The sequence below is a fragment of the Myxocyprinus asiaticus genome, chromosome 2, assembly GCF_019703515.2.
Source record: "Myxocyprinus asiaticus isolate MX2 ecotype Aquarium Trade chromosome 2, UBuf_Myxa_2, whole genome shotgun sequence".
Classification (NCBI taxonomy): Eukaryota; Metazoa; Chordata; class Actinopteri; order Cypriniformes; family Catostomidae; genus Myxocyprinus; species Myxocyprinus asiaticus.
In genome coordinates this window covers 26,205,534-26,232,711 of record NC_059345.1, presented here as the reverse complement: position 1 = coordinate 26,232,711, position 27,178 = coordinate 26,205,534, and the positions used below count along the sequence as shown (strand labels likewise).

Sequence of the window (27,178 nt, the reverse complement as noted above, 5' to 3'; positions counted from 1 at the left end):
CACATGTACAGACATGAAAATGACATTCACATACACACAAACTCACACACACAGTAGGGAAAATAAAAAAAAAGAGATGGAATTAACTGAGTTAACAAACTTTAGAACGATGAACCCAAAATGATGTGAAAAAAGCAAAGAACTCGAACAAACATGCTGAGAAAGATGAACGCACAAACACACACAATCAATGCAAGTGCAAAGACGAGAAAGGCAGGGGTCATGTATTTGCTGCCTTCCTGAACTTACAGCTTGCGTCAACTACACTGTGTGTGTTCCTTTTGCCTGCTGACTCTGTGTATGTGTGTGTTTGCATGGTTTTTCTACCTCTTAACAAGAACAAGGAAAACACCAAAACATACAGGCCAAAGGCGAATATGCTTTAAAAACATTTCATGCCCTTGTTTATGGGAGTATTTTCCAATTGTCACCCGGCTATGGTGTGTCTGTGAGGAAAGTACTTCCATTACTAATATTCATCCAATCCTATATCAGTAGCTCACAAATCTCATTCACACACTCTAGATACTTAAAATATACAGTAATGCTCTGACACTTCACAGTTGATAGGCTGCTGTTTGTTTCAACTGCTCTCCAAGCTCTAAGGTCTATTATTTTCCTTCAATATACTGTATTGTCCTTTCAAACACACATTTGCTGCCCACATATGGCATTAAAAGAAAGAGTAATTGCTGTTCGAGTAACTACAATTACCAACATAGTAATAGGAATAGTAAACAATCAAGGCTGTGAAGGCGAACTGCTAAAGGGTTGAGACTTATAAACATAGAGAGAATTACATGGCTCAACTAAAAGGATGGCCCGCTGGATTGTCACTACATCTTGTTGATCATACACATGTCTTTATGTCTTTTAAACTTAAACTATTGGATTTCTTTGTTGTTTTGAACATAGCTGTTGCAAATAGTGCTTATTTAAACATTTCACCAAGGTAACATTATCTAGCTAGCATAGATGAGATTTTGTTGAAACTGTAAGAATGTAGCATCAGTAAGAATGGGTTGAAAATGATAAACAAATCATTAACATGTATGTTTATGCCATTACTTTCCAGAATTTTTTTAAATGAATTTATAGCTGTCATAGACAGCTATAAATTCTGGCACATATGAAAAAAAAATTGCTAAAACAAAAAAAGAAAAAAAAATATTCATACTTTTTTGTAGTGGGACTCTGTTGAGCCCCTAGTTATGCTAGACTGATCACACTGTGAACTCAGCGAAAGTCGAAAGTTTTACTGCTGAATTTGAATTCCAAATTTAAATCACTGCCCCCAGTGGTCGAATTTGGTAGAAGGTAACCTCCTGGTTGCCGAAAGTCTTGCAAGAGCTGCATAAGACATTCACAGACTATGTTTATTGTGTTTATTTGGACTACCCCAAAAACCCTACCCCTAACCCTAACCCTAACCCCTACCACGAAACCTAACCTGAGAATGGGACACACTGGGTGAAAAGGCAATGCTTAGTTCGCCTACAAATGATGACGAAATGCAGTGACGTTTTTGTTCTGCCAAGGTGTTCATTTGGTGAGATTTCTCCTGTTCGCGCACATCTCTGAAATTCTTGACCCAAGAGAACTCATCTGGTCGAAGAGCGATGATCGGTTAAAACTTTTCGAGGGTGTAGTTTGGACGTGACACTTTTTATTTACAATCGCACGTGCCAGCTGAGGACTTTTTACCTAGGTTACTGTCACTAAAATGGAGAGCTTTGAAGCCTGTCTCCCAGAGATAGTGTGGAAGTATACTTTTTTACATGATTTGCAACACAAACTCTACAAAGACAGCACGGCCATGACAAATGAGTGGAGTTTTTAAAAGTGAAAGGGGCTGTGACAAGTTTAATAAAGCAAAGAAGCGGCACAGCGCTGAAAGCGGCGTTCCACAGAGAGAAACCTGTATTATTGGCTTTACTTGTGACTGGAAGAGTACATTAAACACCATGACATCAACCTAAACGTACTCAATTTAAAACGACATCGTGCGTAGTATAAACAGCGGTTTTGTTCGCTTAGGGTGCTTTAGTGCATCCAGGAGAAAAAAAATTCTGCTTCTTCCAAAGTATAAACCAGGCTTTAGACTGCCGGCGTGTTACCTTCTAGACACAGCCCATGTGTGAGCCCCAGTGTCTGGATGAAATGTCCACAGAGGGGTGCCAAAAGAGAGTTGTATTTCTAATTGTAAATGATGTAATACAGCCAACAGGAATGCATATTTTATTAATGCTACCCATAATCCAAACTCCCAACTCTAAACCTAACTATCAGTTCTCAGTTGAGTAAAAAATTTATTTCAGAGGGAAAATGCAATCTCCGAATCGTGCTCTCCATTGTTTACGTGAGTGGAATTACTTCCTGGCTCCCATGGGACCAGAACCAGTGTCTCGTGGGCATATGCACAGTTCCCATGGGACCAGAACCAGTGTCTCGTGGGCATATGCACGCAAACAGTAAGTGTATTTGCAAAAAAATATGTGGGAGATCAATGTAAATTAAAAATAAGTCATTGCGCTAAAGATGTCTGAGAACCACGTGTCTCAGCGCAAAGTCTGAACTCAGTCCGTGCATTTACAGTTTGGTGATTACACCAGCAGGTGATTTCAAAGTGTATGTTCAAACTCTAGAATTACAGTGGAACATAAAACTATGTCCCTGACCATTATAATTAATTCATGATTGTTGCGTGTCAGTAGATCAATATGATTAAACATACTGCCATTCTCTATAATTTTACGTAGCCTATATCCAATTGGTCCTGACAAGAAACACCTTTTCCATGCTTATAAAGAGCATGTCATAGATGACTACCTGACATTCAAGAAAAAAGTAGTTACTATGTTTCTGATTACAGCGGGACAGTCAGTCCATTTTTTCATAGTCTAATACACAGTATATGTCTGTGCTTTGTGTTTGATCGGTCGCTGTTCATTTCCAGTGGTGCTGAAATGCTGCATCTTAAAGATTTAATGCATCTTAACTAGCTCTTTTTTTCATGTTTGCTGAAAACTGCAGTTGCTGTGAGTGTTTTAATCTTAATTTTAAACTTATGTTAAGTAATTTTTTTATTTCAGTCTGAATGCTCCTCTTGCTAGTTGTAAAAAACTAAAAATTTTGCTTAATTTAATATTATCCATTAATATTCAGTAGGTAGGCCTATCACATCCTGATTCAGGGCACCAAAATGCAAGAACATAAATACACAAAAATACCAAAACTTCATGGCCATTCCCACTACTTTGCACGTATGATGTATCGCATAGCACTGTGCTTAAGACATAATGGTCTTAAAGCTGAAGTATGTAACTTTTTCAGTGTTAAAATAAAAATTCCTACGTTTGTTTTGAGCGACCCGCTTAGACCTGCCCAAGCAACGTTACTTAACTAATGGCGTGAGCTGGTGGCAGGACAATCTGACTGTTTGAACAACTACAAGTGAGGGCCGTATTCAGAAAGCTGTTTTGAAAGAAAAGTGGCGCTAGTGTCGCAGAAATTCCATACTTCAGCTTTAAAATAGGGCCCTAGATGTCATTTTTAAATATGGAGTTGATGGTTGCTTCTTCATTTTACTCAATTAATCAATTTATTTATAAAGCACAATAAATAAAACAATAGTTGAACAATGTGCTGTACAACCACAATACATGAGGACATGACAATCAGAAATGTAAACACATACAACACACAATACACTCTAAGGTTGATTATAAGCCAGGTCAAAGAAATAAGTATTTAGCTTTGACTTAAATTCAACTTCCAGTATTCTGGAGGCAGATCTGAGGAACACAGAAGACTGTTCTATAGCTTTGGGTCAGCTACCGCAAAGGCAGAGTCGCCCCTTATCTTTAGTCTTGACCTGGGAACCGTCAACAGTCTCTAATCAGATGACTTTAGACATCTAACAGGTTTATTTATACATGGTAGGTCAGAAGGATAAGGTGCCAATCCATTTAAACACTTAAAAACAAAAAGTAAAATTTTAAAATCAATTCTGTAGCAGATTGGCAGCCAATGCAGAGAAATGAAAACAGGAGTTATATGTTCATATTTTTGAATGCTTGGTTTGGGATCGATGCCTTTTTCATGTATCGATAATCTGAAGATTTTCCCGATGATTATCGATATACAGTATATCAGGATTTGTTTAGATATAAATAAGGATGCTCGTTGCACAATAGTCTTTGTCTTTTCAAACATACAGGGTAAATTAAAGGGGTCAGCACACTGGCTGCGTCTGGCAGACGCCATGGCGCATTCTAAAATTAGAAACAATTATGTTTTATTACAGTAAGCGCACCGCTACTGACAGACGACGAGCTACGACTCCAGAAGCTGCACATTCTGGTGTGCTTCTGAACATAACTCACTTAGTTTTCCATTAAATTCAACCCAAATCATTATTAATGGACAAAGATTATTTACTCTAGCCATCATTGTGTAGAGATTGTGTATATGTAACTTTCATACAGCCTACTCAATGTATTTTCAGTTAAAAGTACACCTTTTGTGGTTTGTCAGCTTCAATTTAAATGTTGGCTAATGTCAATATATCAATGCATCAAAAATATATCGATAAAATAACGTGCCGATCAATAATCGATATATCGATATTTCATGACATCCCTACCAAACGCCAGTCAAGTCAAGCAGCTGCGTTCTGGACCAACTCTCCAAACAAAATTTCAAAGAGACTTTAATGTCTTTAGTCAAAATATTCCCAGCAGTAATATGAAGTACAAATTAAGTTTCTGGATCTAATAAGCACCAAAAAATCTTGTTACCTGTACAATGACAATAAAAGAGTTTGACCTGACTTTCACTTGGAAAGAGGTTGATCACTGCATTGGGTTGGGCTATCTGGTTAGTTTACATTTACAAACAAAGATGTATTGTCCTCAACAACAAACAATTGGACACTCATATTTAGTTGCATTTGAGCAGTAAAAACGACTAGTCAGTGTTAAGGAAAATAATGTATAATTGGGTAGCACTTGAACATGGTAAATGGGCTAAATAACTATAACATCTTATTGCACAAAACTATCAAAATAAGAAATAAGGAAGGTTCCAATAAAGAACGGCCACCACCACCACTAAACATATGAATGTTAGTAGTCTACCTCACTAATCGACTTGTCAGTTGTTGGACAACTAGTCAATTAGTCGACCACCGTAGCACATCCCTATTTGGATGGAGCCAAGGGAAGTGCTGAGGATATCTTATTGTAATCACCTGTCAGTCGTTAACACATGCGGACAAATTACAGGACACTAGGCTAATCAATCAAACCCCACATCACAGAATTGTTGTCATAAACCAAATGTACAATGCCACCATAATTAGAACCCATTTTAAGCTTGTCCCTCTTATTGTCCAACAACCTACATTGCGTGAAGTAAAGATTATTTGGTAAAATGATATAGAGGTCAAGTACAAGCAATTTTCTAATTAAAACAGTTGCACATCCACAAAAACAATGCTGAGATTGCCTCTCTATTATATTATATTTCCATTGCCAGGGTGCTGGGTGTATAAATGTTTTTTCTAGACCACTTCCCACAGGGAACTGAAACCACTGAATTCTTCCAAATCTCTGCTTTCCATGATATGAGCTTAGAAGACAGAGTGAAATGGTTCACAATTTGTTCTACTCACAGGGCAACACTCTTGATAATATACAAAACTTTTAGTTATTTTTAAAGAAAGTGTCAGATTTACATCATTATCAGGGGTTTTGCTAAGGCAAGCATCACTACTGGTATTACTCATACTTAGGGGTTAGGGAACTTCTGTGCTTAACTCATAACTCAACTGTTTGTGCTACAATAGAGGTCAACCATATGGGTTTTTTAATGGCTGATGCCGATATCCAGATAGGCTGATATATCACACAATTTAACATAATAGTAAATGACTTTTATTTAGAATTATATTTACTCAAACTTTCACACAAAAACAAACTTTGTAAAAAAAATTAAAAAAAAAATTCATAAGATTTTGTATTTTAGATGGTAAGTAGCAGTTTCTCCTGGTTTCTGTTTAGACTTCTCATTTTAGTAATTGTTGGTACATAAAGAACATTTTATACACTAGGAAGAAGGAAGTCCAGCAACTGCGGATGTAAGATATCTGCATATTTGCAGATGATATATGATAGAAGTTATTTATATTTGCCTTTTTCATTAGACAAGAAAGTTACATTAACAGTCATGTATTGTGGCAGCTTTAGAAAATGTAAAAATGATCTAGTGAAAGCAATAGTTTTTGCAAATGTGGCCTTATTCAGCACACACAACCCCAAAATATCTATGAAACTGAAAGCGGTGGAGCAATTCATCATTGATTTGGGACACTGTCCCACAAGAGAGGTTAACTCAGTCTAAACTAGACTATGTTAGAGGAACAGGGTGCTTATTAAATGTAGAGACTTAATCCATCAGTGCAGACAGGTGTTTGAATGGGCGCTACTGAGTGTCTAGTGAATTGCCCTTTCAGCTAAAAATGAGATAATGGAGCCATCAGCTGACAAATTAAGGGTGTGTATGTGAGTGTTAGAGACAACACTAAATGCCTGTTCACACCAAACCCATGACGAATTCGCGAGACGAAATCCTGGCGAAAGGTCTATTCACCCCGAGAACTTCGGTCTTTATATTCATGCATGCATGTTGCTATGAACTCCTGAAACCAGCTTTTCTTTATGAATGCCAGGATAAAGCACAAGGTACAGTTATAACATCAAAGAAGACACAGCCTCATGGTCTTTTCTTTATTTAATTATTGCACATTTGAATTCATTTCAGGTTTTCTTGTGCATGGTGAGAAAAAGAGAAACGTTACAGTAATACTTTAAGTGTTTGTGAAGAAGAGGAGTGTGTGGCCAGGCCATTAGTCTCGTAATCAGCGGGAGAGAGAGATAAAGGGGAGCCGGAGACATCAGTTCAAGAGAGACACATGCAGCCACTGTGCGTGTGTGTTTATGTTTGTATTAGGGCTGCCTCCTAATAGTCGACCAAACTTTAGTCGATGAGAAGAGTCTTGGTCGACCAAGTTTTGATTGGTCGGTTGGTCGCAGAAAAAAAAAAACTCCACAGGAAACCGACGAACACCGGTATTACCGCTGGTTGGATGCTAAGTGTTGCTATGGGGTAATTTTCGTTAAGCGGGGTTAAGGTTAAGCCTACACAATAAAGACACCTTGATTTCAAACTCTGAACTTTATTTTTTTATTTATTTTAACTAAAAATTCTAATGAAACTGGAAAAAAATTAAGTGCAATTAAAATGTGTGTTGTTCAACTTTTTGAAAGATGGCTTTACAACAGTTGTGAAGGGAAACATCTCTCTGGCAAAGAACCTACTTCATTTGTGCATTTTCTACCGGTCGGGTATTTTGTTGTCTGGCAAAATACATCATGTGTGTGAATAAATTCGTTTTATTCCCTCTTTCACAAGATATATTTATATATATATATATATATATATATATATATATATATATATATATATATATATATATATATATATCTCGCAATATCCAATTACATCGGCAACCCCGGGCCGAGGGATCGGTGAATTTTCTTGCTTTAGTGATTTTTGCATTGAAAATTGTAATAATTTATTTAAAAAACTAAACACTTAAAAATCAAATACATTTCTAAATTCAAATTGTACTCCAAATTAAATGAAAAAGCAACTGAAATAATGAAGTGATAAAAAAAAAAATCATATATACAGTATATTTAAGTAACATTCCATTTACTGTCAGGCAAGTATCCGTCTAAACATGCAAGTGGAAAATTACTTACACAAATGAAGATATAAAACAATTATAAATGTAAAAATAATAATTATAATGATGATAATAATCACTGAAATATAAATCATGGTTTGAGGTGAATGTGTTTTTGTATTATTTTATGTTTTAATCACAGATGTATAGGCTGCAGAGTTGGTCACAATAAACTGCTCTGTGGAAATAAAGTGAACTGAACTCAAAACACCTCCTGAGCTGAGATGTCTGAGGTCAGTACTCATAGATGATACTGTTCTGATACAAAAAACAAAAAATCCAGAAGACAGAAACAAATAAAAAGCGATAACTCTTTACAGGCGCGTGTTCCACGAGAGTGCACGCCTCTGTACAAACAGCGTGTCATACATGTGCACAGATGGCCTTTCTGTCATCTGTTCTTAATAATATAATAAGGTGTGTTTCTTCAAGCGCGTGTCTATGGGCAAATTATTTGTAATATTAATTTGATAATAATAATAGCCTAATAATAATAATAATAATAATCATAATAATAATAATAATAATTTGACATCGTCAAAGTCATCAGCTTTTGGCGATCACTCTGACCATTGTCGATCCCCGAGATCATCTTCTGTCGGCACAAACCTAATGTGCATTTTTCTCTATAAATTAACAAAATGTTCAGACAGTCTCCTTGCTGGTTTTTCCTGACACATTCAGAATCATTACCGCTTTTGCCGGTGTCGCTGCGACTCGCTTCGTGCGTGCGCTTGTAAAATGTATATTTTAAAGGCTCATTATTACGGTTTAGTATTTCTCTGTAATGTAAAGCAGTGTTAGCAATGTTACTAATAACATTCTTTCTCAGCCCTGGAACTCAAACAATTTTCTGATGCCCCCCAAAAACTAATATTTATGTAATTATATTACTATCATAAACATGCGACAAATAGTCGACTAATGGCTTAAACTAACGCCTACTAGTTGACTAGGAAAATCTTTGGTCGGGGCAGCCCTAGTTTGTATTATGTTGTTTTAAGTTCAGTTACATCATTAAAGATATGCAGAATGTTCTGCCAGTTCCCGCCTCCTCCTTGCCAATCCTGAACCCGTTACATTGGTGCCGAAACCCGGGAAGGAGGAGGGATGTGCGCTCGTGGAGTCCTCGCTGCTGCCGTCCTCCAGGGGAGGAGCCGTGGCCATCCGCTGCCGGCCGCCGGGATTTGGAGGAACCGCTGCCATCCGCCAGGAAGGGGAGGAGCCGTTCCATCCACCAGGGGTCACAGAGACACATGCGGCCACTGTGTGTGTGTTTATATTTGTTTTATGTTATTTTAAGTTCAGTTACATCTTTAAAGTTATGTTGACTGTTCTGCCGGTTCCCGCCTCCTCCTTGCCCATCCTGAACCTGTTACAGTGTTAAATTATCCTTTCAATAAAATGGTAGTGAGGTTCGGCAATTTGTTTGTCTAAACGTGTAGTAAAGTATTAAAAGTAAAGAGTCTTTTTATGTGATATTTTACTACGAGCTTAGTCCAAATGAATTGCCGAACCTCACTGTTATTCAAGATAATTTCATATAATGTCAAGATAATAGGCCTACAACAGGCACAGTGATATATATATTTATAAAATAATGTACATTAAGACAAAACACCAGGTATATTATATGAGGAATCGGCACATTACATAAATATTTTAAGAGAGAAAGAATATTACTACATATTTACATTGAATTCAGAGTTTTTGTGCATGAGACGAGTAAAGAGCACAGCACCCGTGTTTGCCAGTTGATTAGTGCCACAAATGCACTGGATTGTGCAGTCAGTTTTAATCGCAGTCCAAAGGAGAATTTTTGTTTTTTTTGACTGCTTTCTGTAAAATAAACCTTCGAATTGTCAGCGGACGAAATGTTGGACCCTGTTTGAATAGCACCATAAAAATCCATGGTTTCTATTTAAAAGCTCATTCGGAATGAACATTTGCATCAAGGCCTTAATACTGTGACTGTGTTGTGTACCATCAGTGCCAGCAATTCTAATACCCTTTCAATCCATATAGGTCAATGTGATTAATTAATTCTACATATAAAAAGTTCCAGTTCTCTATGCTATTGAATGCTCACCGCAGATAGAGGGAACATCAGCTTCGTGAAACTAGAGGACCATGAGCTTTATCAATTACTGAGGGTAGGCCTGTTGCGATTATTAAATAACCATCTGATCGCGGTTATTTGATGTAACCGCGGTTATTTGAGACAACCGTGATTATTGAGCATTCACATTTTAATGCCCAAATACGGGAATTTTAAGTGAATATACTGTATAAATGCCATAAATGGCAAGCTTGTGTGTTATTCAGTTGAACTCCAAGTCCGTGCGTCGCTGAGCTGCACCGCAAATGTCAACCAACTCCTGTCCGAAAGAGCGCGCAAAGAGCTTCTCAAGTGCTCTGACGCTGTCAGCAGAGGCTCGTGCCAAACTCCCGCGAAAATATAAACAAACAAGTATAACTGTGATAATGAACGCAGAGCACTACGGTTTCACTTTAAACGATCGTGTAATGGCAAATGTTCCTGGTTCATACACACAGTGACACAGAGGAAGAGACGCACACTTATTCAGTGGGGCCTGGGTAGCTTAGTGGTTATGATGCTGGCTACCACCCCTGGAGTTTGCAAGTTCGAATCCCAGGGTGTGCTGAGTGACTCCAGCCAGGTCTCCTAAGCAACCAAATTGGCCTGGTTGCTAGGGAGGGTAGAGTCACACGGGGTAACCTCCTCGTGATTGCAATAATGTGGTTCGCTCTCAGTGGGGCGTGTGGTGAGTTGTGCGTAGATGCCGCAGTGGATGGCGTGGGCCTCCACACGCGCTATGTCTCCATGGTAATGCGCTCAACAAGCCACGTGATAAGATGTGTGGGTTGACACGCGCTATGTCTCCATGGTAATGCGCTCAACAAACCACGTGATAAGATGTGTGGGTTGACTGTCTCAAATGTGGAGGCAGCTGAGATTCGTCCTCCACCACCCGGACTGAGGTGAGTCACTACACCACCATGAGGACTTAGAGCACATTGGGAATTGGGCATTCCAAGTTGTGAATTTTTTTTTACTTATTTTTTTTATTTTTTTGAGAAAAAATTATATATACACACACATACATACAGGTAGTGACAACTGAATTGTCATTAAATCCACTTAGTGTGTACAGAACCAAACTGAACAGCTAGCTAAGAGATGGCACTCTCTTTTGGACACTGACAGCTCGTCTTAAGTATGGTTTAAAAACAAAACAAGGAACAGAGATATGTGTCAGAGGTATATTTGCTAAATTTTACACTGTCTCTCCCAATCACAGTTGCTCCTAACAGCCCTGTTCTTTATGGTAACCCCATACATTCTGGGTCCAGAGAGTGCTCAATTTGAAAACGAAAGCATAAGAGCATTCACAAACACGCCTCTGACGATGGTGGTTTACTTAAAATTGCCAGATGTTACCATGCAGTACCAGGGCTAATAGTACTTTTATCAAAAATACCAATATCATACAGGTTAAACTGTTGGCATCCTGGTTTCTTGTTCACAGTCGTGAGACGCCAGAACGTTGATATGGTTTTAACTATGTCAGCCATCATAATTTTAGGAGTGACTCCTATATCCTGTACACACATATATAATGACAATTTAGGGGATTTATTCTTGCAGTTACATGTAAAAGTGGTTGTCACAACTAAAACTGTGTGTAAGCATTGTGTAAGTGACCCGAAATGGCGAAACCAAAAGTGGCCTCTGGAGTGCATGAAGAACAATTCCACACACAAGCTGATAAAGTTCAGATTACAAAAACAGCTGCAAAAGTTGCAAATCAGACAAACACTGCCTGCCTGGTTTTTTTTTTTATCCTCTCTTACCCTCTTCCATTCCCACCTTCCAGTCTCCATTCCTAATTATTCCTATTCCTCCATTTGATTCTCATTCCCTCCTTCAGTCTCCTTAGTCGCACTTTAGACAGAACATTTTGAATTTTACCGCAGTAGCTTTAGAAGACTGCTTTCTCTCTTTCCTTCTAAACTTTCTTCCTCTTATTGTATTCCTATTAATGTTTTATCTTCAATAAGGCCACCTAACACTTAAACTGACAAAGTTATGCTAATGCTCCATTCTCTGTTCTGTCAGATTAGATATGACATAACCAATAACACAGCCAGTTCGCATTAAATGGCACTGCAAAATTATAAAACACTTCCTGAACTGAGGATTGTGAGATTATGACAAAGGTGTTAGAAACAAACATAGTTTGAGCATGTCAATATGACTAAAGTAGAAATATTTGTAGCAAGCTTGGGTTTGTTTTAAGAATAAAGAAAGAAACAGAAAAATGGGACAGTAAAATGTAGTAAAGTAGAGCAGGATTTCCCCACCCAGGGGTTCACAAATCCTTTGAGCTTTGTGTTGGGACTACAGGTTTTTTGGGGGGGGGATTTTCTCCCCTTTTCTCCCTAATTTGGCACACCCAATTCTCAATTCTACCTCATGGTGGCATAGTGACTCACCTCAATCTGGGTGGCGGAGGATGAATCTCAGTTGCCTCCGTGTCTGAGACATTCAATCTGCGCATCTTATCACATGGTTTGTTGAGCGCGTTACCACGGAGACCTAGCACATGTGGAGGCTTCACGCTATTCTCTGCGGCATCCACACACAACTCACCACGCACCCCACTGAGAACAAGAACCACATTATAGCGACCACGAGGAGGTTAACCCAACATGACTCTACCCACCTTAGCAACCGGGCCAATTGGTTGCTTAGGAAGCCTTACTGGATTCACACCACACGCCCTGGATTTGAACTTGCAACTCCAGGTTTGGTAGTCAGCGTCTTTATTTGCTGAGCTACCCAGGCCTCCACTGCAGGGGGTTCTTAAGATTGTGATAGAAATGCCATTGTGGATTAAATAAATAAAAAAATAAAAAATAATAAAAATAAATAAATAAATAAATAAATGCAATTAAAAACCACAACAAAAATAACAACAGATATATTTCACAAGCAAACATGCGAAGAGAACATTACCGTACTTCAATTCTCAGGGGAATCTGCTGTGTCATAACAGGTTCAGCTAGCAACAATATGCAAGGAAACCCTGAAGAAGAGGGTGTTGCTACACTTGAAGGAATAGTTCACTCAAAAACGAAAATTCCATCATTATTTAATCACCCTAATATCGCTAAAGAGTTGTATAGATTACTTTTACATTGAGTTTTATGGTGTTTTTTGTCCTTTTTCAAGCTTGACAGCCCGAAGTCACTATTCACTGCCATTATACAAGTAAATAATGACAAAATTTTCATTGTTGGGTGAATTATCCCTTTAAAAATTTAGTAATTCTTCATCAGTGAGTCTGCAAGATCCACCTCCACACCTGCACTAGACTGCCTCCACAACAACTTCAGTGAGTGATAAAAGATAAATCAGCATTTACGAAGCACAAAGAGAAACAGATAGGAGTATAGTCCACTAGGGGTTGCACGGCTACTGATTTTTAAACAAATTTAAAAGAGTTGAGCCCATTAGTCGAGTCGAATTTGAGTAATTATTTTACTGTAGCCTGGACTGCCTGTAGCTACAGCTGCTTGTACCGATGACTACGGCCGGACACAGGTTCTAGCATTGGGGATGCATTCAGTCATGTCATCATACTCCAACTTAAGGCACGGTCACACATACCTTCGCACAGCAATATTACAGTCACTTAATGGGAATCTACGCGATCATGAATTTCCCTCAATGGACTTCCGGTGGCAAAGAATTTCCCCTATCGGATTCGCGTGGAGTTCAAGTTTAGTGAACTTTGACAGGCATATTTGCCATGCTCACCAATGGGAAGTTGCTTGGTTTGGCAGTGACCTCTGTGTGGGCGGTGCTTCATACACAGGTACACTGTATCAATCTGTTCTTGCTTTTGCACTACACTAATGTTTGCACTGCAATGACAATTAATCCACACTCTTACTTATCTATGGTCATTGTTTAAAATTGGGATCCCACCCCTACTCCTGACCCATTACTGTCTTTTTTTACGAATGCCTCTCTGCATCTGCATTCCCTATATTTACTTCTATGTCTGTGCTGTTTACCTGTATGTTAAATTGTCCTGCACTGTCTTTGTTTCTGTGACCTGAGCCTTGTCCCAAGCATTTCAATGACCAGTGTACCCTGTGTAAGCTGTGCAAATGATCAATAAAATAACCTGACACTGAATATTCACAATGGACAAGGATATCATTTTAGTGTTGAGCTTCTTCTTAACTTAAGAATCATAAAGTATAAAGTGCAACATTAAAAAGAGGCTGCTTGACAATCTTATTTTTTCTGGTTTAACAGTCTACATCCGCCCACACAATCTTCCCCATGGAATTTTGAAGTGTAAATGTTAATGTGACTATGCTTTTAAAGCGCTTTTCTAATTATCGAACAATCACGTACTTGAAGGAACAAAAAGCAACCAGGTCAGAAGTCCAAACACAAAAAGTTGTGCTGATCATGTTGAAAATCACTAATCAGCATCTAGCAGATGCTTTTTAAATGACTCTGCATAGCACTAGTATTTCTGTTATATTTGAAGTCCACTTTGAATATTTTGGAGGTAAATGTAGCATCTGTGTCATCTTTATCAAAGTACATTTGAGCCACTTCACTTTTCAGTGCAGAGGCATCGGCATCAACACCCGCTGGCAAGTTTCTGAAACATAGAGTGGCAGGGGAAGAATCATTTGAATTCATAAGTGATAACTGATTGGACGATTCAGTAATATTCATTAGGAAGCGTTACTTGATTGTCAGAGAGACTATAACTCAACCCCTAAACCTAACCCTAACAAATTTAGGGGAAGTAAGTCTCTGCGGAAGAATAACGGACATTCCCATACGGTGGGCCTTTTAAAACCAGGATGGGTGTTAACAATGTAGCAATCAATAGGCATTTCCAAACCAGTTAAAAATGCCCATCCTGTTTCGTAAACGCCTACTGATTGCTACATTGAGATCCCCTACATTCATAGGATGGGTGCTTTTTCAACTATCCAATCCAATGAAAGTAGAGAATTTCAATGTAGTAATCAGTGGGCATTTCTAAACCAGGATGGCATTTCTCAACTCTTCAATGAATGTAGGGAATCTCAATGTAGCGATCAGTGGGTGTTTCCAAACCACGATGGGTGTTTTCAACTATCAAATGAAAGTAGGGAATCTCAATGTAGCGATCAGTGGGCGTTTCCAAATCAGGATGGGTGTTTTCAACTATCAAATGAAAGTAGAGAATTTCAATGTAGCAATCAGTGGGCGTTTCCAAACCAGGATGGGCATTTCTTAACCATCCAATGAAAGTAGGGAATCTCAATGTAGCAATCATTGGGCGTTTCCAAACCACGATGGGCATTTCTCAACTATCCAATGAAAGTAGGAAATCTCAATGTAGCAATCAGTGGGCGTTTCCAAACCAGGATGGGCATTTCTCAACTATCCAATGAAAGTAGGGAATCTCAATGTAGTAGGCAAATCATGTAAAGTGGCTGAAAAACACCTGTCCCGCTTTGAAAACGCCCACTGATTGGGAAACACCCATTTCTGTTCTGCAGAGACACAAGTTTCAATTTATGTATAGCTTTCCTCATTAATATGAATGAGTCTTCCGCTGTCATTCTTAGTTTCGGAAATCTGCCACACACTGTATTTCAAACAGACGCGTTTTTTAAATCACGTGAAAGGTGACTAGTCGACATCAGGCTGACAGTGTCAACTACATTATAGTCGACTAGTCGATGCAACCCCTGTAGTCTACTGTGGGGATCTATGAGGACTTTGTTGGCAGAAAAAAAAAATCAAAGACTAAGCACGAATGATAAGGGCAGAAAAAAATGGAGAGACCATGAGCTTTAATTTCCCCCAAGCTAATTTAAATGCAAAGAAGAGCTGATGACACCTACATAAAAACGCCTCTTTCACAGCTTTGCAGTGCCATGAATGTGTGTCAATCAATATGAACTCGGTAAGTTAGTGTGTAATGGGCCGATGAACAACTGCTCTCCCATACAACAGCCACGCTATTTAATCTTATTACAATAGAATAACCAGGCAACAATCACTTTTTGCCTCTGAGGCCTTTTCAAAGCCCAAGTTCGCGTTTGAGAATATAGACAGAGGTTCAGGCAACATATTTGAACTTCACATGATTAGAAAAGGCAATTGTGTGCAAGTGTGTTTATACGTCAAACGAACGTCACTGCATCAAAATAGGCAAACTGCATGTGCAACCCTTTGGTGAACTTATGCAATATAGCTTACAAATAGACAGGAGGGAGTCAGACTGAGGGTTTTCTCTCATGATGGTGTGAGCCGTGACATGTAAGCATAAATGATGGCACAACTGAGCGGATTCTCATCAAACTCCGCGCACGTACATCGTCGCCCACGACTCGACTATCTATCTTCACTGCGCCTATTGGGCCTATTCTGCACACACGCATACAGAATGGTGTTAAAATGACATTTTATGTGCATCAACCCACTACTTGCTGCAACAGGAAACGTAGAGGCCTTTTCTAAAAGTTGAGGAAGTAAGCTTTCAGTGATGAGCAGGAATTTCTCGTATTGGGTGCGACAGTTAGTTGACGACTTTCCTGTCTGTTCATGGAGCAGAAAATAATAATATTTCTGCTCATGTAAAAGAATTCAGGATTATGATAACCTGTCGTTACGGTGTAACAGTTGTACGTCCTTGTTATTGTCCCGACTGAATGTAACCAATACCAGCGCGCGCAACAAAAACATCAGTGCGGTTTGACTGAAGGGTCACAACTCCAGTCCTCCAAAAACAAGCAGAAAACATCAGATCACAGCAGATAACGTGCGCTTTTAAAGCAACTAAATGACGCACTGGTTCGCCTACTACGAGGAGACTAGAGATTTTGAGTTGGCTTTGCTTTTCTCGGGAGTACAGGAACAGATTGCGCCACCCCACCCTCGGTGAAGTGCGTAAGATGTCCAGTGATCATGTTTTAGGAGCGTTTGCTTTGAATCGATGGTTGACGTGCCGATACATATCTTGTACAGATTTAGTCCCTCAATCGTGTATAGGCTTTTGCGTTTCCCACGGCATCCCTCCAGCCTCAGAGGTCTGGTTGGATAACTCATCATGGGGTGGATGCTGAGAGAATTATATTGATTCGTAACTTAAAAAAAAGAAAGAACTCAAAACCTTGCAGATCAACCTGCGCTGAAAACTGCCTTACCTGGTCCCCGCCTTGTCGCCCATCTCCGAAGGCCTTTTCCTTGACAAGGGAGTAGATGGTTTATATATATATATATATATATATATATATATATATATATGTGTGTGTGTGTGTGTATGTGTTATATATATATTTAATTGAGCTGATACTTTGAATAATGCGATCCACCTTTCCCTTTCAAGGCTCTCCTCCTGCCCAGAGCGATAGCTGTCTTTCGTAGGGTAGATTCCGCAGCCCAGAGACGGAAGCCTCTCGTCCCACTCCACTCGCTGCCGCTTCAGACAGCAAGCAACTAGGGTTCGGCCTCTGAGTTTGATAGGCACTCTAACTGGCCAATCAGATGCGGAAATGTATTTGACGTCATCCGAGAGGGTCACGAAGTCCGCCCACTTTGCCCAAGGGACTTCCAATCAGAAATCTCTTTTGGATAGAACGTGTGGTGCATACGGTAAATAATACTTATACATATTTACGTTCATCATATTGGCGTGTCCAAGAGTCCGTTCCGCGTTCTTAACTTTTTTAACTAAAGAGTTCACAGAAGTTTAATGGCTCTTGAGTTTTACACGTAGATTTCAAACGTTGAAAAGTAAAATGTCAAGGTGATGAGGTGAATGTGATTAAATAGAAGAGCAACAGAATACTACTTTTTTAATTATACGTATTTTGCAGTGTTATCGGTTTTTCATTTACTTTTAAACAGACTCATGTTAAATTAATTTTATGACTGCATTTTAACGTCTAAAAACGTTAATTTTGCGATCTAATTTCAAAACCATGTAAAAAATTGTATTACCAAAAAAATTCCCATGATGGCTTTATATAACGCAGCCATGAACTCATTACAGCCAAACTGGTAAAAGAAAACAGACGCTTGCGCCACCTACCGACTGAAAAGATAAAGCACATCCACAGTGTACAATTTAAAGGAATATTCCGAGTTCATTACAAATTAAACTCAATCGACAGCATTTGTGGCATAATGTTGATTACCACAAAAAATTATTTCAACTTGTACGTCCTTTTCTTTAAAATAAGCAAACATCGAGGTTACAGTGAGGCACTTACAATGGAAGTTAATGGGGCCAATTTTTGGACTGTTTAAAGGCAGAAATGCAAAGCTTATAATTTTATTAAAGCACTTACATTAATTCTTCTGTTCAAACTCATGTATACCTTGAGCTGTAAAGTTGTTTAAACTGTCTTTTTACAGTCATTTAAGGTTTATTGACATTACCTCGTCATGGCAATAAAGATGTCAAATTGCCTATGACTTTTCACAAAAAAGTTTAGTAAGTGATTTATCACACTAAAATCATGTTAAGACATATTGTTTACATCTTGTTGTTTTACTTTTGAAACAGTGAGTATTTTACCGTTTACGGATTGGCCCCATTCACTTCAATTGTAAGTGCCTCACTGTCACCCAGATTTTTCATTATTTTTAAAGAAAAGAAGGGGCAAACCAAAATTAATTTTTGTATCAGTATCAAAGTTGCAAATGCTGTCGATTAAGCTTAACTTGAATTGAACCCGGAATATTCCTTTAACACAGCTATCTATCAATGGTATCTTTGGCATGCTGTTGATTACCACAGAGAATAATGTAGGCTTGTCCCACAATATTCCTTTGTTCCAATATCTTTCACTGTTCTCGTGTTTTTAACACCAGTTTACAGTATACATATTCAACTAACAATGTCAATGATGATGTGGTATCATCCTTGTAGTGTTTTTTTCCACTTCAGATAAATGCAATACTCTCACTGTGATCATATCAGTAAATATTTCATCACACAGTGGGTCCCATTATACAAATATAATGTTCAGCATGCACAAACTGTGAATGTGCATCTAAATATTGCTTTCAAACAATCGTTAATCAGAGGTTTATGAAGACTGTTAATCAAAATTAAATCTGGCTTTCAGCTATTCATAAACTCCCCCTTTAAACTTAATTTCCCTTAATCACCCTTTAAATTTTCTCATTAAAGACTATAAATTCTTTCAATACACAAAAAATATGCACCAGACAACAGTAAGGTAAAATTAACAACCAAATCATAAAACTATTTCCCCTTAATTTAGTAACATAATTAGAATATGGTAAATGCTTCCACATCTCATTGACTCTGAAACCTTGATATCAACAAAGTTGACACACACTGGTAGACAAAAGCTGGAGCCCATCCCACACTGTGATTAAAGGTGCACTGCTGTGCAGTGAATGTAATTGAGTACAATCTGTGCTTCCAGTGGAAGAAATTTAAACTGATTCATTTTTCAGAATCTTAGATTTCAGTTACCCCTGTTGTGGGTAGAACAGCATTGAGGGGCATCCAGCACACAATTTATGGTACTGAACACAGTACAAAGTTTGCTAACCATAATACACCTATGGCCATTATGTAAGTGATGTAACTATGATAGACAGCACTGCATTATGCATTTTAAGAAGTAGGAAAGTTTGGTTTTTCATTTATCTATTTAACTTTTAAGTGAATTTTGACTTATTTTGATGAAAGAAGTATACTTAAGCTTCATGTTGCAAATGTGGTACGAAAAAAAGTAATATTGGGGAGAAACTGTGCCCAATGTTTTGCAACGTTTTACAAATTATATTTAGCAAACTAGCATACTTTTTGTTTATCCACATTCGCCAGCTTTAGGTCAATATCTACAGTATATGCTATGTTCTTGGTCTTTGTACAGACATGTATAAGACAGGAATAAAAATGTTTCAATTTAATCGCAAACTTCAAACATATAAAATGAAAACTGTAGATACAGATAAGTACAGATTTTTCATTGGCTGTTGCATTGCTTCACACTTTATATTCAAGAAAACATATAAGGATCAAACTAGGGATGCACAATATATTGGAGACCGTATTGACATTGGGTAATATTGGCATTTGCTGAAATTTGGAAGCAGATAATATCAGGGCTTAAATGTTTTTTTTTTCTTTTCTTTTTCAGAATACAAACATTATTCTTATTTTATGCCAGATTGATTTCCCCTCATTTTACTCAAACATGTAAAATATTGTTTGGAGCTTTAGTATGAATGCTGATTTATTGATTTATAATATCAGCCAACATATCTGTTTTCAGCTATAACATAAAAAATAATTATTGGGTATTTGTATTTCTATATCTGTGCATTCCAAGATCACACAGTAGTTAATAAATAGAAAAGATAAAATAAATATCTTTCCTATATTGATCTCAGATGTGCTAATATCTAATGTAGTATAGTGGACAACATATAGCACACACCCCTGCAGTAGGACTAATTGACGTGCTGGTAGGAATTGCTCTTTTGCACTCATCTGCAGGGTTTTTCTAAAACAGACAGGGAAAAGGAACAGAAGCTAATGACTTGTTCAGCATGAAATGTCTGATACTGGTGCACAGTACCAAACTATGACACCTTTCACATGCAACAAACTACAACCATGAAACAATCTCTACTCAATTTCAACCATATACAGAGTTACAAACAATCTCAGAGAACTCTGAGAAAAAAGAAAAATATATCGGTCAGGGATTTACATTTAGAGAAATTGTATAAGTCGTTTAAATGCTTTTGTTATACAATTGGTAAACGGATACAAACATGGGCTAGGAAGACACTGGGCATTGATGATGATGTGAAAACCTAACATGTGCACATGCATTCACTCTCTCTCTCTCTCTCTCTCTCTCTCTCACACACACACACACACACAAGTTGGAGGTATGATGCTGTGGTGGTTAGTCTCTCACCCACAGTACACAAAACATTCCACCTCTATTAAAACAATAATGGAGCTATGAGAGACCACCAGTGTATTCCGTATCTTACTGTACTTCAATGAGGGAAAATAGTAATTACTGTTGATCAAACACACAAAAATGAAAGTCTATTCATCATCATCATCATCATAATCATCTTCTTCATCTTCCTCCTCCTCATCATCATCTTCGTCATCCATATTGCTCTTCATCATGGGTTTTGGAGCCATACAATTGCCCATCATTCCCATTCCCATCCCCATGGGCACGCCCCCAACCTTGCCCTTCGTCTTGTAGTCTGCAACATCCTGTGAAAAGAATATTATATTGTAATGCACTGGAATTTTTATATGAACATATTCCATGATGGACAACTATTCGTATTAAAGAATATAGATCTAGACATGCCTTTTGATACTTGTCCTTAAGCTTGTTGGCCTTTATCAGGTAGGGTTGTTTGTTGGCATCTCCAAGGCTGTTCCACATCTCGCCAAGCTTTTTGGCCACATCTCCAATGCCCAAGCTGGGGTACTGAGATTTGATTTGTGGACGGTGCTCCGAGCAGAATATGAAAAATCCAGAGCTGATGAATCATAAAGAGACAGCAACATAAATTTATAAATGCAATATGAAGTTTAACTCATTTTTCTACCTGCATTCTCTTTTTGCACTGCATGTACTGTACTGTGATTTGTAGGACTGAGTATTCATACAGATTTCCTGATTTGATTCCGATTCACAAGCTCTCGATTTGATTCCGACTTTGATTCGATATCGATTTATATGGGTATATTTCAGTTGTAATGTCCCTTTAGCTTACATATGAAAGAAATTTTCTCCCAGCTAATGCTGTTAATTATACAGGGGACCTTCTAACTAGCTACATTACGACAATATTAATTTTACTAATTATTAATTTAAATGTTTTTTTAAGTTTGGTCACATTTTAGCTTTTTTAAAAATAACAAATCCATGAATTAAATCAATAAATATGATGTTATATTGCATATATTATTGTTTGTTACATGTTTATTGTTTAATTGCATGATTTGTACTATTTACAGCTCTACACTGATTTGTTAAACACGTACTAAAAACGGTACTGTCTCTTTAAGAAAACCGGTATTTCTGTGAAAAGCGTCTGTAAATGAGCGCATGTTAACTAGAGAGGACTCGAATGGCTTTACCTAATCTGTGCAATGCATGATTAAAATTAAATATTTATTTTTTGTAGTTTTAGATCAACAACTGACTGTACGGAACAGAGAGGGTATTAAAAGAGACATTATTCAATGACAAATGAGTCGCATAGTTCTCGTCTTTGGACACACATTACACGGAACAACTTTTACCCTCATCACGCTGCTGAATAATCAACCACTATACTACACAATCACTGGTGAGTGATATCTAAACAGTTACCAGCCAGTTGCAAAATACACTCACTGAGCACTTTAGTAGTAATACTATGGTCCAAATAAAGTTGTAGCCCATCTGCCTCGACGTTCGACGTGTTGTGCATTCTGAGATGTTGTTCTGCTCACTACAATTGTACAGAGTGGTTATCTGAGTTACCATAGCCTTTCTTACAGCTCGAACCAGTCTGGCCATTCTCTGTTGACCTCTCTCATCAACAAGGCATTTCTGTCCACAGAAATGGCGCTCACTGGATACTTTTTTGTTTTTGGCACCATTCTGAGTAAACTCTAGAGACTGTTGTGCGTGAAAATCCCAGGAAATCAGCAGTTACAGAAATCCTCAAACCAGCCCATCTGGCATCAAAAATCATGCCATGGTCAAAGTCACTGAGATCACATTCCCCTTCCCCCCATTCTGATGGTTGATGTGAACATTAACTGAAGCTCCTAACCCGTATCTGCTTGATTTTATGCATTGCACTGCTGCTACATGATTGGCTGATTAGATAATCACATGAATAAGTAGGTGTACAGGTGTTCCTAATAAAGTGCTCAGTGAGTGTATATACATTGTAGATGCATAGTGTGAAATTTGGTTGCAAATTTGAGTGATTGCCTCTCATTGTAGTGGAGGGTTGTGCATAGAGTAAAAGTTTGATCTTGGGATTTAAGAATTGAATCGGAAAATCGATATTTTTACCCACCTCTAGTGACTGGTCTTGCATGTGCGTGAAGTAAAAGCGACTAAAATTTCTATTGTCATTTACAGTCCATTTGGCAATAAAGTACTCAGCTCTATCTGTTCATGAGCAATATTTAAATTATTTGCCAAGTAACGTAAACAGTACAGACATCTTTGTATGAGTCTTTAGTTACTATTCATTTTAATAGAGAAAATCTATTGTGTCTCTTAGATGCAGAGACATACTTAATCACTATATCTAATTGAAAAACCCTACATGATGAGTAATTCAAAAGTCATAAAATTGCAATACAGGACAAAAATGTTTTGTAATGTAATGACTAGATTTGCTTGTCATCCTGTCTGATTTGTACAATATTATGCACTATTAGCCTAGTAACAAACAAACAGCCTTTATAATGACTTCATATACACTGCTATTTTCTGAATAATTCGAAATAATTGTGTAGTATAGAACTACTCACGGTGGTCTCTTGGGGGCATTGGGATCCTTCTTTTTGCCTTTTTTGTTGCCAGGCATGTAGTGCATCATCTCTTGATCGTAACGCACTTTATCCTGTTTGGCCATGTCCTCAAACCTGGATTTCTCTTTATCTGACATTGCCTAAGCAAACAAATATTATATTATTAATATTAAATAATAAAATTAAATCCAATGTGTTCTATTGCATTGCATGTGAGTAAACTCTTATTAACAACTGATAAATGGTTACAATGAAGGCCGAAAGATCAGTTATAGATTATCTTGAACACAATCAATAAACAGCAAGTAATTTGGGGAAATGTAACTGCAGAGCTGACCTTCCATCTTCCAGAGCACCTTTTGGAGAATTCTGAAAAGCTGACCGGAATCTCAGGGGTTTTCTTTTTGTGCTCCTCTCGGCATGTCTGAATGAAGTAGGCATAAGAGGACATCTTGCCCTTGGGTTTCCTGGGGTCCCCTTTTGCCATTTTGCAAGATGAGAGGGGTCCTGTGTCCACTAATACCTTCTCTTGTTCTGTAAAAATATATCTAAAAATGTGACAGAAAATATTAAGTGTCTTGACAAGAAAAAGGAACATTTTAATAAGTGTAAATATATTTTTACATTATTTTATATTATACAGAAGAATGTAATGTTACTTTTCTTGCTGTTTTTTTTTTATTTATTTATGTACACTAAGTTAAATAACACTCATTAAATTAAAATTAAAACATTAAAACAAATAATACTTCAGCCTCACTCATTGTGTATATGTAGTTTAATAGCCTACATTGACATGGTACATTGTTAAAACCACTGAAATGCAGGGCTTATTCAAACCAAGATGAGACTTGTTATTACCAAAGCATTACACAAAGGGAATTGCAGACCCGTCCGTCTTGTGTGGGGGATGTGAACTGATTATTAATGAGGCTGATTTGTGTTCACTGCTCTTTTGGGGGGAAATATTATGTGCCCCCTTTATATTCTTTGTTGGCACAGCCCAGGAGTAATTAGAAATACACCTTTTATTGTTTTCTTTTATTACCAAAAGTTTGGGCCGCTCTATTGCTCAAACATGAACTACTTTCATACCCACTGTCACGATAGGCGTTCGTGTGATGTTAGCCTATAATAAAAAAATGCCGCTAAAAACATAAAAGTCATCACTAGAATAACTCAACTTCCATTTTGTGAAATGCATCCTTATGACAGAAACTGTTCTTTATTTTGGTTTGTCTTTTACTCCTTGTTTGTATTTTTCTTGTAAATTAATTATTGTTCTGGTTAAAACTGTGCAAACAGCTTTCTTCCTATCCACTAGTATATAGTGTCTGTTATATATAGTAACTGCCTGGCGCTGCTGTTCTTTGCGATGCTTCATTCATTAAAATGGCTTCTTTGCGGAGCGAGCAAACAGATGGGTTGACTGCAACAAAGCCACACACACACCCTCAGATTTAAATGGAGATTCTAGCAATCGCTGATCTTTAATTAAAAGAAAAACATGTTTATTAACTACAAAAAACGTTGTATTTTTTGTTCCAGACGATTTGCAAAAGCTGTCAGGTTATATTTTGTTGTATTTAACTGTTTTCCAAGTTCGAGCCCTAGCTGTCGCTTGGTGCAGTGCTGCCTTAACAAAGACTATAAGCCAGCCATTCCCAATGCGAGAATATCTAGCGCAACTGTCACGCTCAAAAAGATGATAAATCGCTAAGAATTGTCATTCTTTTAATACACAGAGTTAGAGATAAACAGTCTTAAGCGAAAACGAACGGAACGGCTTTTTATGCACGTAAGATGCATGTTTTCTGTCTAAAAATTTCCCGTCGTTGCTGCGTGAACGGAGAGCTGCTCGTCAATGGTTTCAATCGCCAGCCATTTTAATACACTGCAAGCGCGCTTGTTTGAGTTGGAAAAGGAAAATGCAATAACATGCTCCCAGCGCTTATACTGACTCGTCTTTTGCGTCGTAGAATAGAGAGCAAAGAGTAATGGCGTAAGCGAATGATTTCGCATTTAAAATATACCATTAAACGAAGATGTCATCGAAATCGGTCTGTATTAAAGAAGGGTGGTTCGTAAACAGGACAGAGCGAGCCATATTCAGTATTACACACAGCAGCGATGCGTGTGAAAAATACAGTCCGATAAAATCACAGTTCAATAACTTTTAATATTTCAGTTAAAAGAAAAGCAAACAGTATGGTGCTGATAACAAGAAATCTGGGAAATTACTATACGTCCGACCTCTAGAAAACAAACTCGGTCAATTTATATATTTCTATACATACATGTGATTATTTAGAAATCGCATAGAGAAATCCCTAGAAAACAACACGTGAAGACTTGTAAATAAATCGCAGATATACATATATCCTTCTTGACCTTCATATTTCAACCAATTAATTACATTTCACATTTTTATCAATTTTGCGTTGTTGGAATAAATTTAGTTTCACATTATAGAAAACCCCCATTTATATGCATGATGAATGAAATCAGTTTAGCCAAACACGAGTGAACTGAGTTGTGTTAAATACGAGATGCATTTTTCCGTACCTGTGTTGTTGAGTTGATAGAAATCTCGCCAGTGTCTTCCCTTCTCTCTCCTCTTTAAACCCCATGCGCTGAGCCTCGCGCTAGCTCAACACGAGACCGGTCTGATTGGCCAGGCAGTCTCGCCGATTCAAAACAACCTCCATTCCTCACCATTGGGCAGCGCCACATGCACATCTAGCGACTCTCCATTCAGATTGGTCCTGCCGTGGGCAATCGTTTACCCAGCCAAGATGCTTAGAGAACTTCTTACATTGAAAAAAAACTTGCTCCAGTTTCTAAACTATGTACAACTTAGTGTATATGACACTTTGACAAGGGTAGTTGTTTTAGAGAATGCTTGTAGAACTCGCAAAGGAATAATCGTAGGGTTGCCTTTCTTGTGCATATTCTGATTCACTACTCTATCCTTTTCAAAAAATATAGCCTACCACAATTTCCACAATATCAATATTACGACAGTTATTACTAATACTTATTAAACTGTAGTAATAATGATGTATGGTATTTTGGTGAAAATTGTTACCATGGTCACATAGTAAAAAAAATGAACAAAAGCCTGGGGCAAAAATTCCACAGAAAGTGACAAAATGTCAATGATATTTGAAATGTGGGGCAAAACTACTACCTTTTATCTTACTTTTTATATACACTCGCTGAGCACTTTATTAGGAACACTGTGGTCCTAATAAAGTGACTGACATGGTCTTCTGTTGTTGTAGGCTATCAGCCTGAAGCACTGACGTGCACAGGATGGGGGCTACATGAGCGCAAGCCCCATTCCCCTGTCGTTCACAAAGTGGAGGTGCCTTTAAGAGTGCAGAGGTGGCTTTAAGAGCGCAGAGATTTAAATGGAGGTGTCTTTACAATAGCACAACAACCCCCCCCCCCCCCCCCACACACACACACACTCAAGAACTATTGCCGCACCAAACCCCCCGCTCAACAAGTATTGCTGCACCACAGCACATCCGTAGAACTGTTGCTCACTGGATGTTTTTTGTTTTTGGCACCATTCTGTGTAATCTCTAGAGACTGTTGTGTGTGAAATTCCCAGGAGATCAGCAGTTACAGAAATACTCAAACCAGCCCATCTGGCACCAGCAATCATGCCATGGTCGAAATCACTGAGATCACATTTTTCCCCATTCTGATGGTTGATTTGAATATTAAGTGAAGCTCCTGA

The 27,178-nt window shown here is 38.0% G+C and overlaps 2 protein-coding genes across 6 annotated transcripts in view; both read right to left on the bottom strand.

Annotated features, from left to right (window-relative positions):
* The window catches only part of LOC127413679 (arrestin red cell), a 61,522-nt gene extending 44,165 nt beyond the window's left edge, over nt 1-17,357 (bottom strand). Inside the window, exons 1-2 of one of the 5 annotated variants that reach the window (XM_051651002.1) lie at nt 17,237-17,357; nt 17,069-17,107 (exon numbers count right to left, since the gene is read on the bottom strand). In XM_051651002.1, the coding sequence (XP_051506962.1) occupies nt 17,069-17,091 (23 nt within the window). In that variant the 5' untranslated portion in view covers nt 17,092-17,107; nt 17,237-17,357. Of the gene's footprint in view, nt 1-12,328; nt 14,870-17,068 lie in introns of those variants that run through there. The other 4 variants (XM_051651006.1, XR_007892677.1, XM_051651001.1 and 1 more) reach the window with 4 other exon arrangements.
* A 2,441-nt stretch (nt 17,358-19,798) lies between these two features.
* LOC127413721 (high mobility group protein B3-like) lies at nt 19,799-26,133 on the bottom strand. The gene is made up of 5 exons (XM_051651095.1): nt 25,996-26,133; nt 23,768-23,978; nt 23,431-23,570; nt 21,254-21,428; nt 19,799-21,153 (listed from the first exon to the last, which is right to left on the bottom strand). The coding sequence occupies exons 1-5, from the start codon at nt 26,058-26,060 to the stop codon at nt 20,974-20,976; spliced, it is 771 nt and encodes a 256-aa protein (XP_051507055.1). The 5' UTR covers nt 26,061-26,133; the 3' UTR covers nt 19,799-20,973.
* Between the last annotated feature and the right edge of the window lie 1,045 nt (nt 26,134-27,178).

Bases quoted from the DNA above. Each gene is read 5' to 3' on its own strand.
- LOC127413721 (XM_051651095.1), bottom strand. From the start codon at position 26,060: ATGGGGTTTAAAGAGGAGAGAGAAGGGAAGACACTGGCGAGATTTCTA. The intron at 23,571-23,767 runs GTCAGCTCTGCA...TTGTTTGCTTAG, and splicing joins GGTGCTCTGGAAGATGGAAG to GCAATGTCAGATAAAGAGAA. The intron at 21,154-21,253 runs GCATGTCTAGAT...TTCTTTTCACAG, and splicing joins TTAAGGACAAGTATCAAAAG to GATGTTGCAGACTACAAGAC.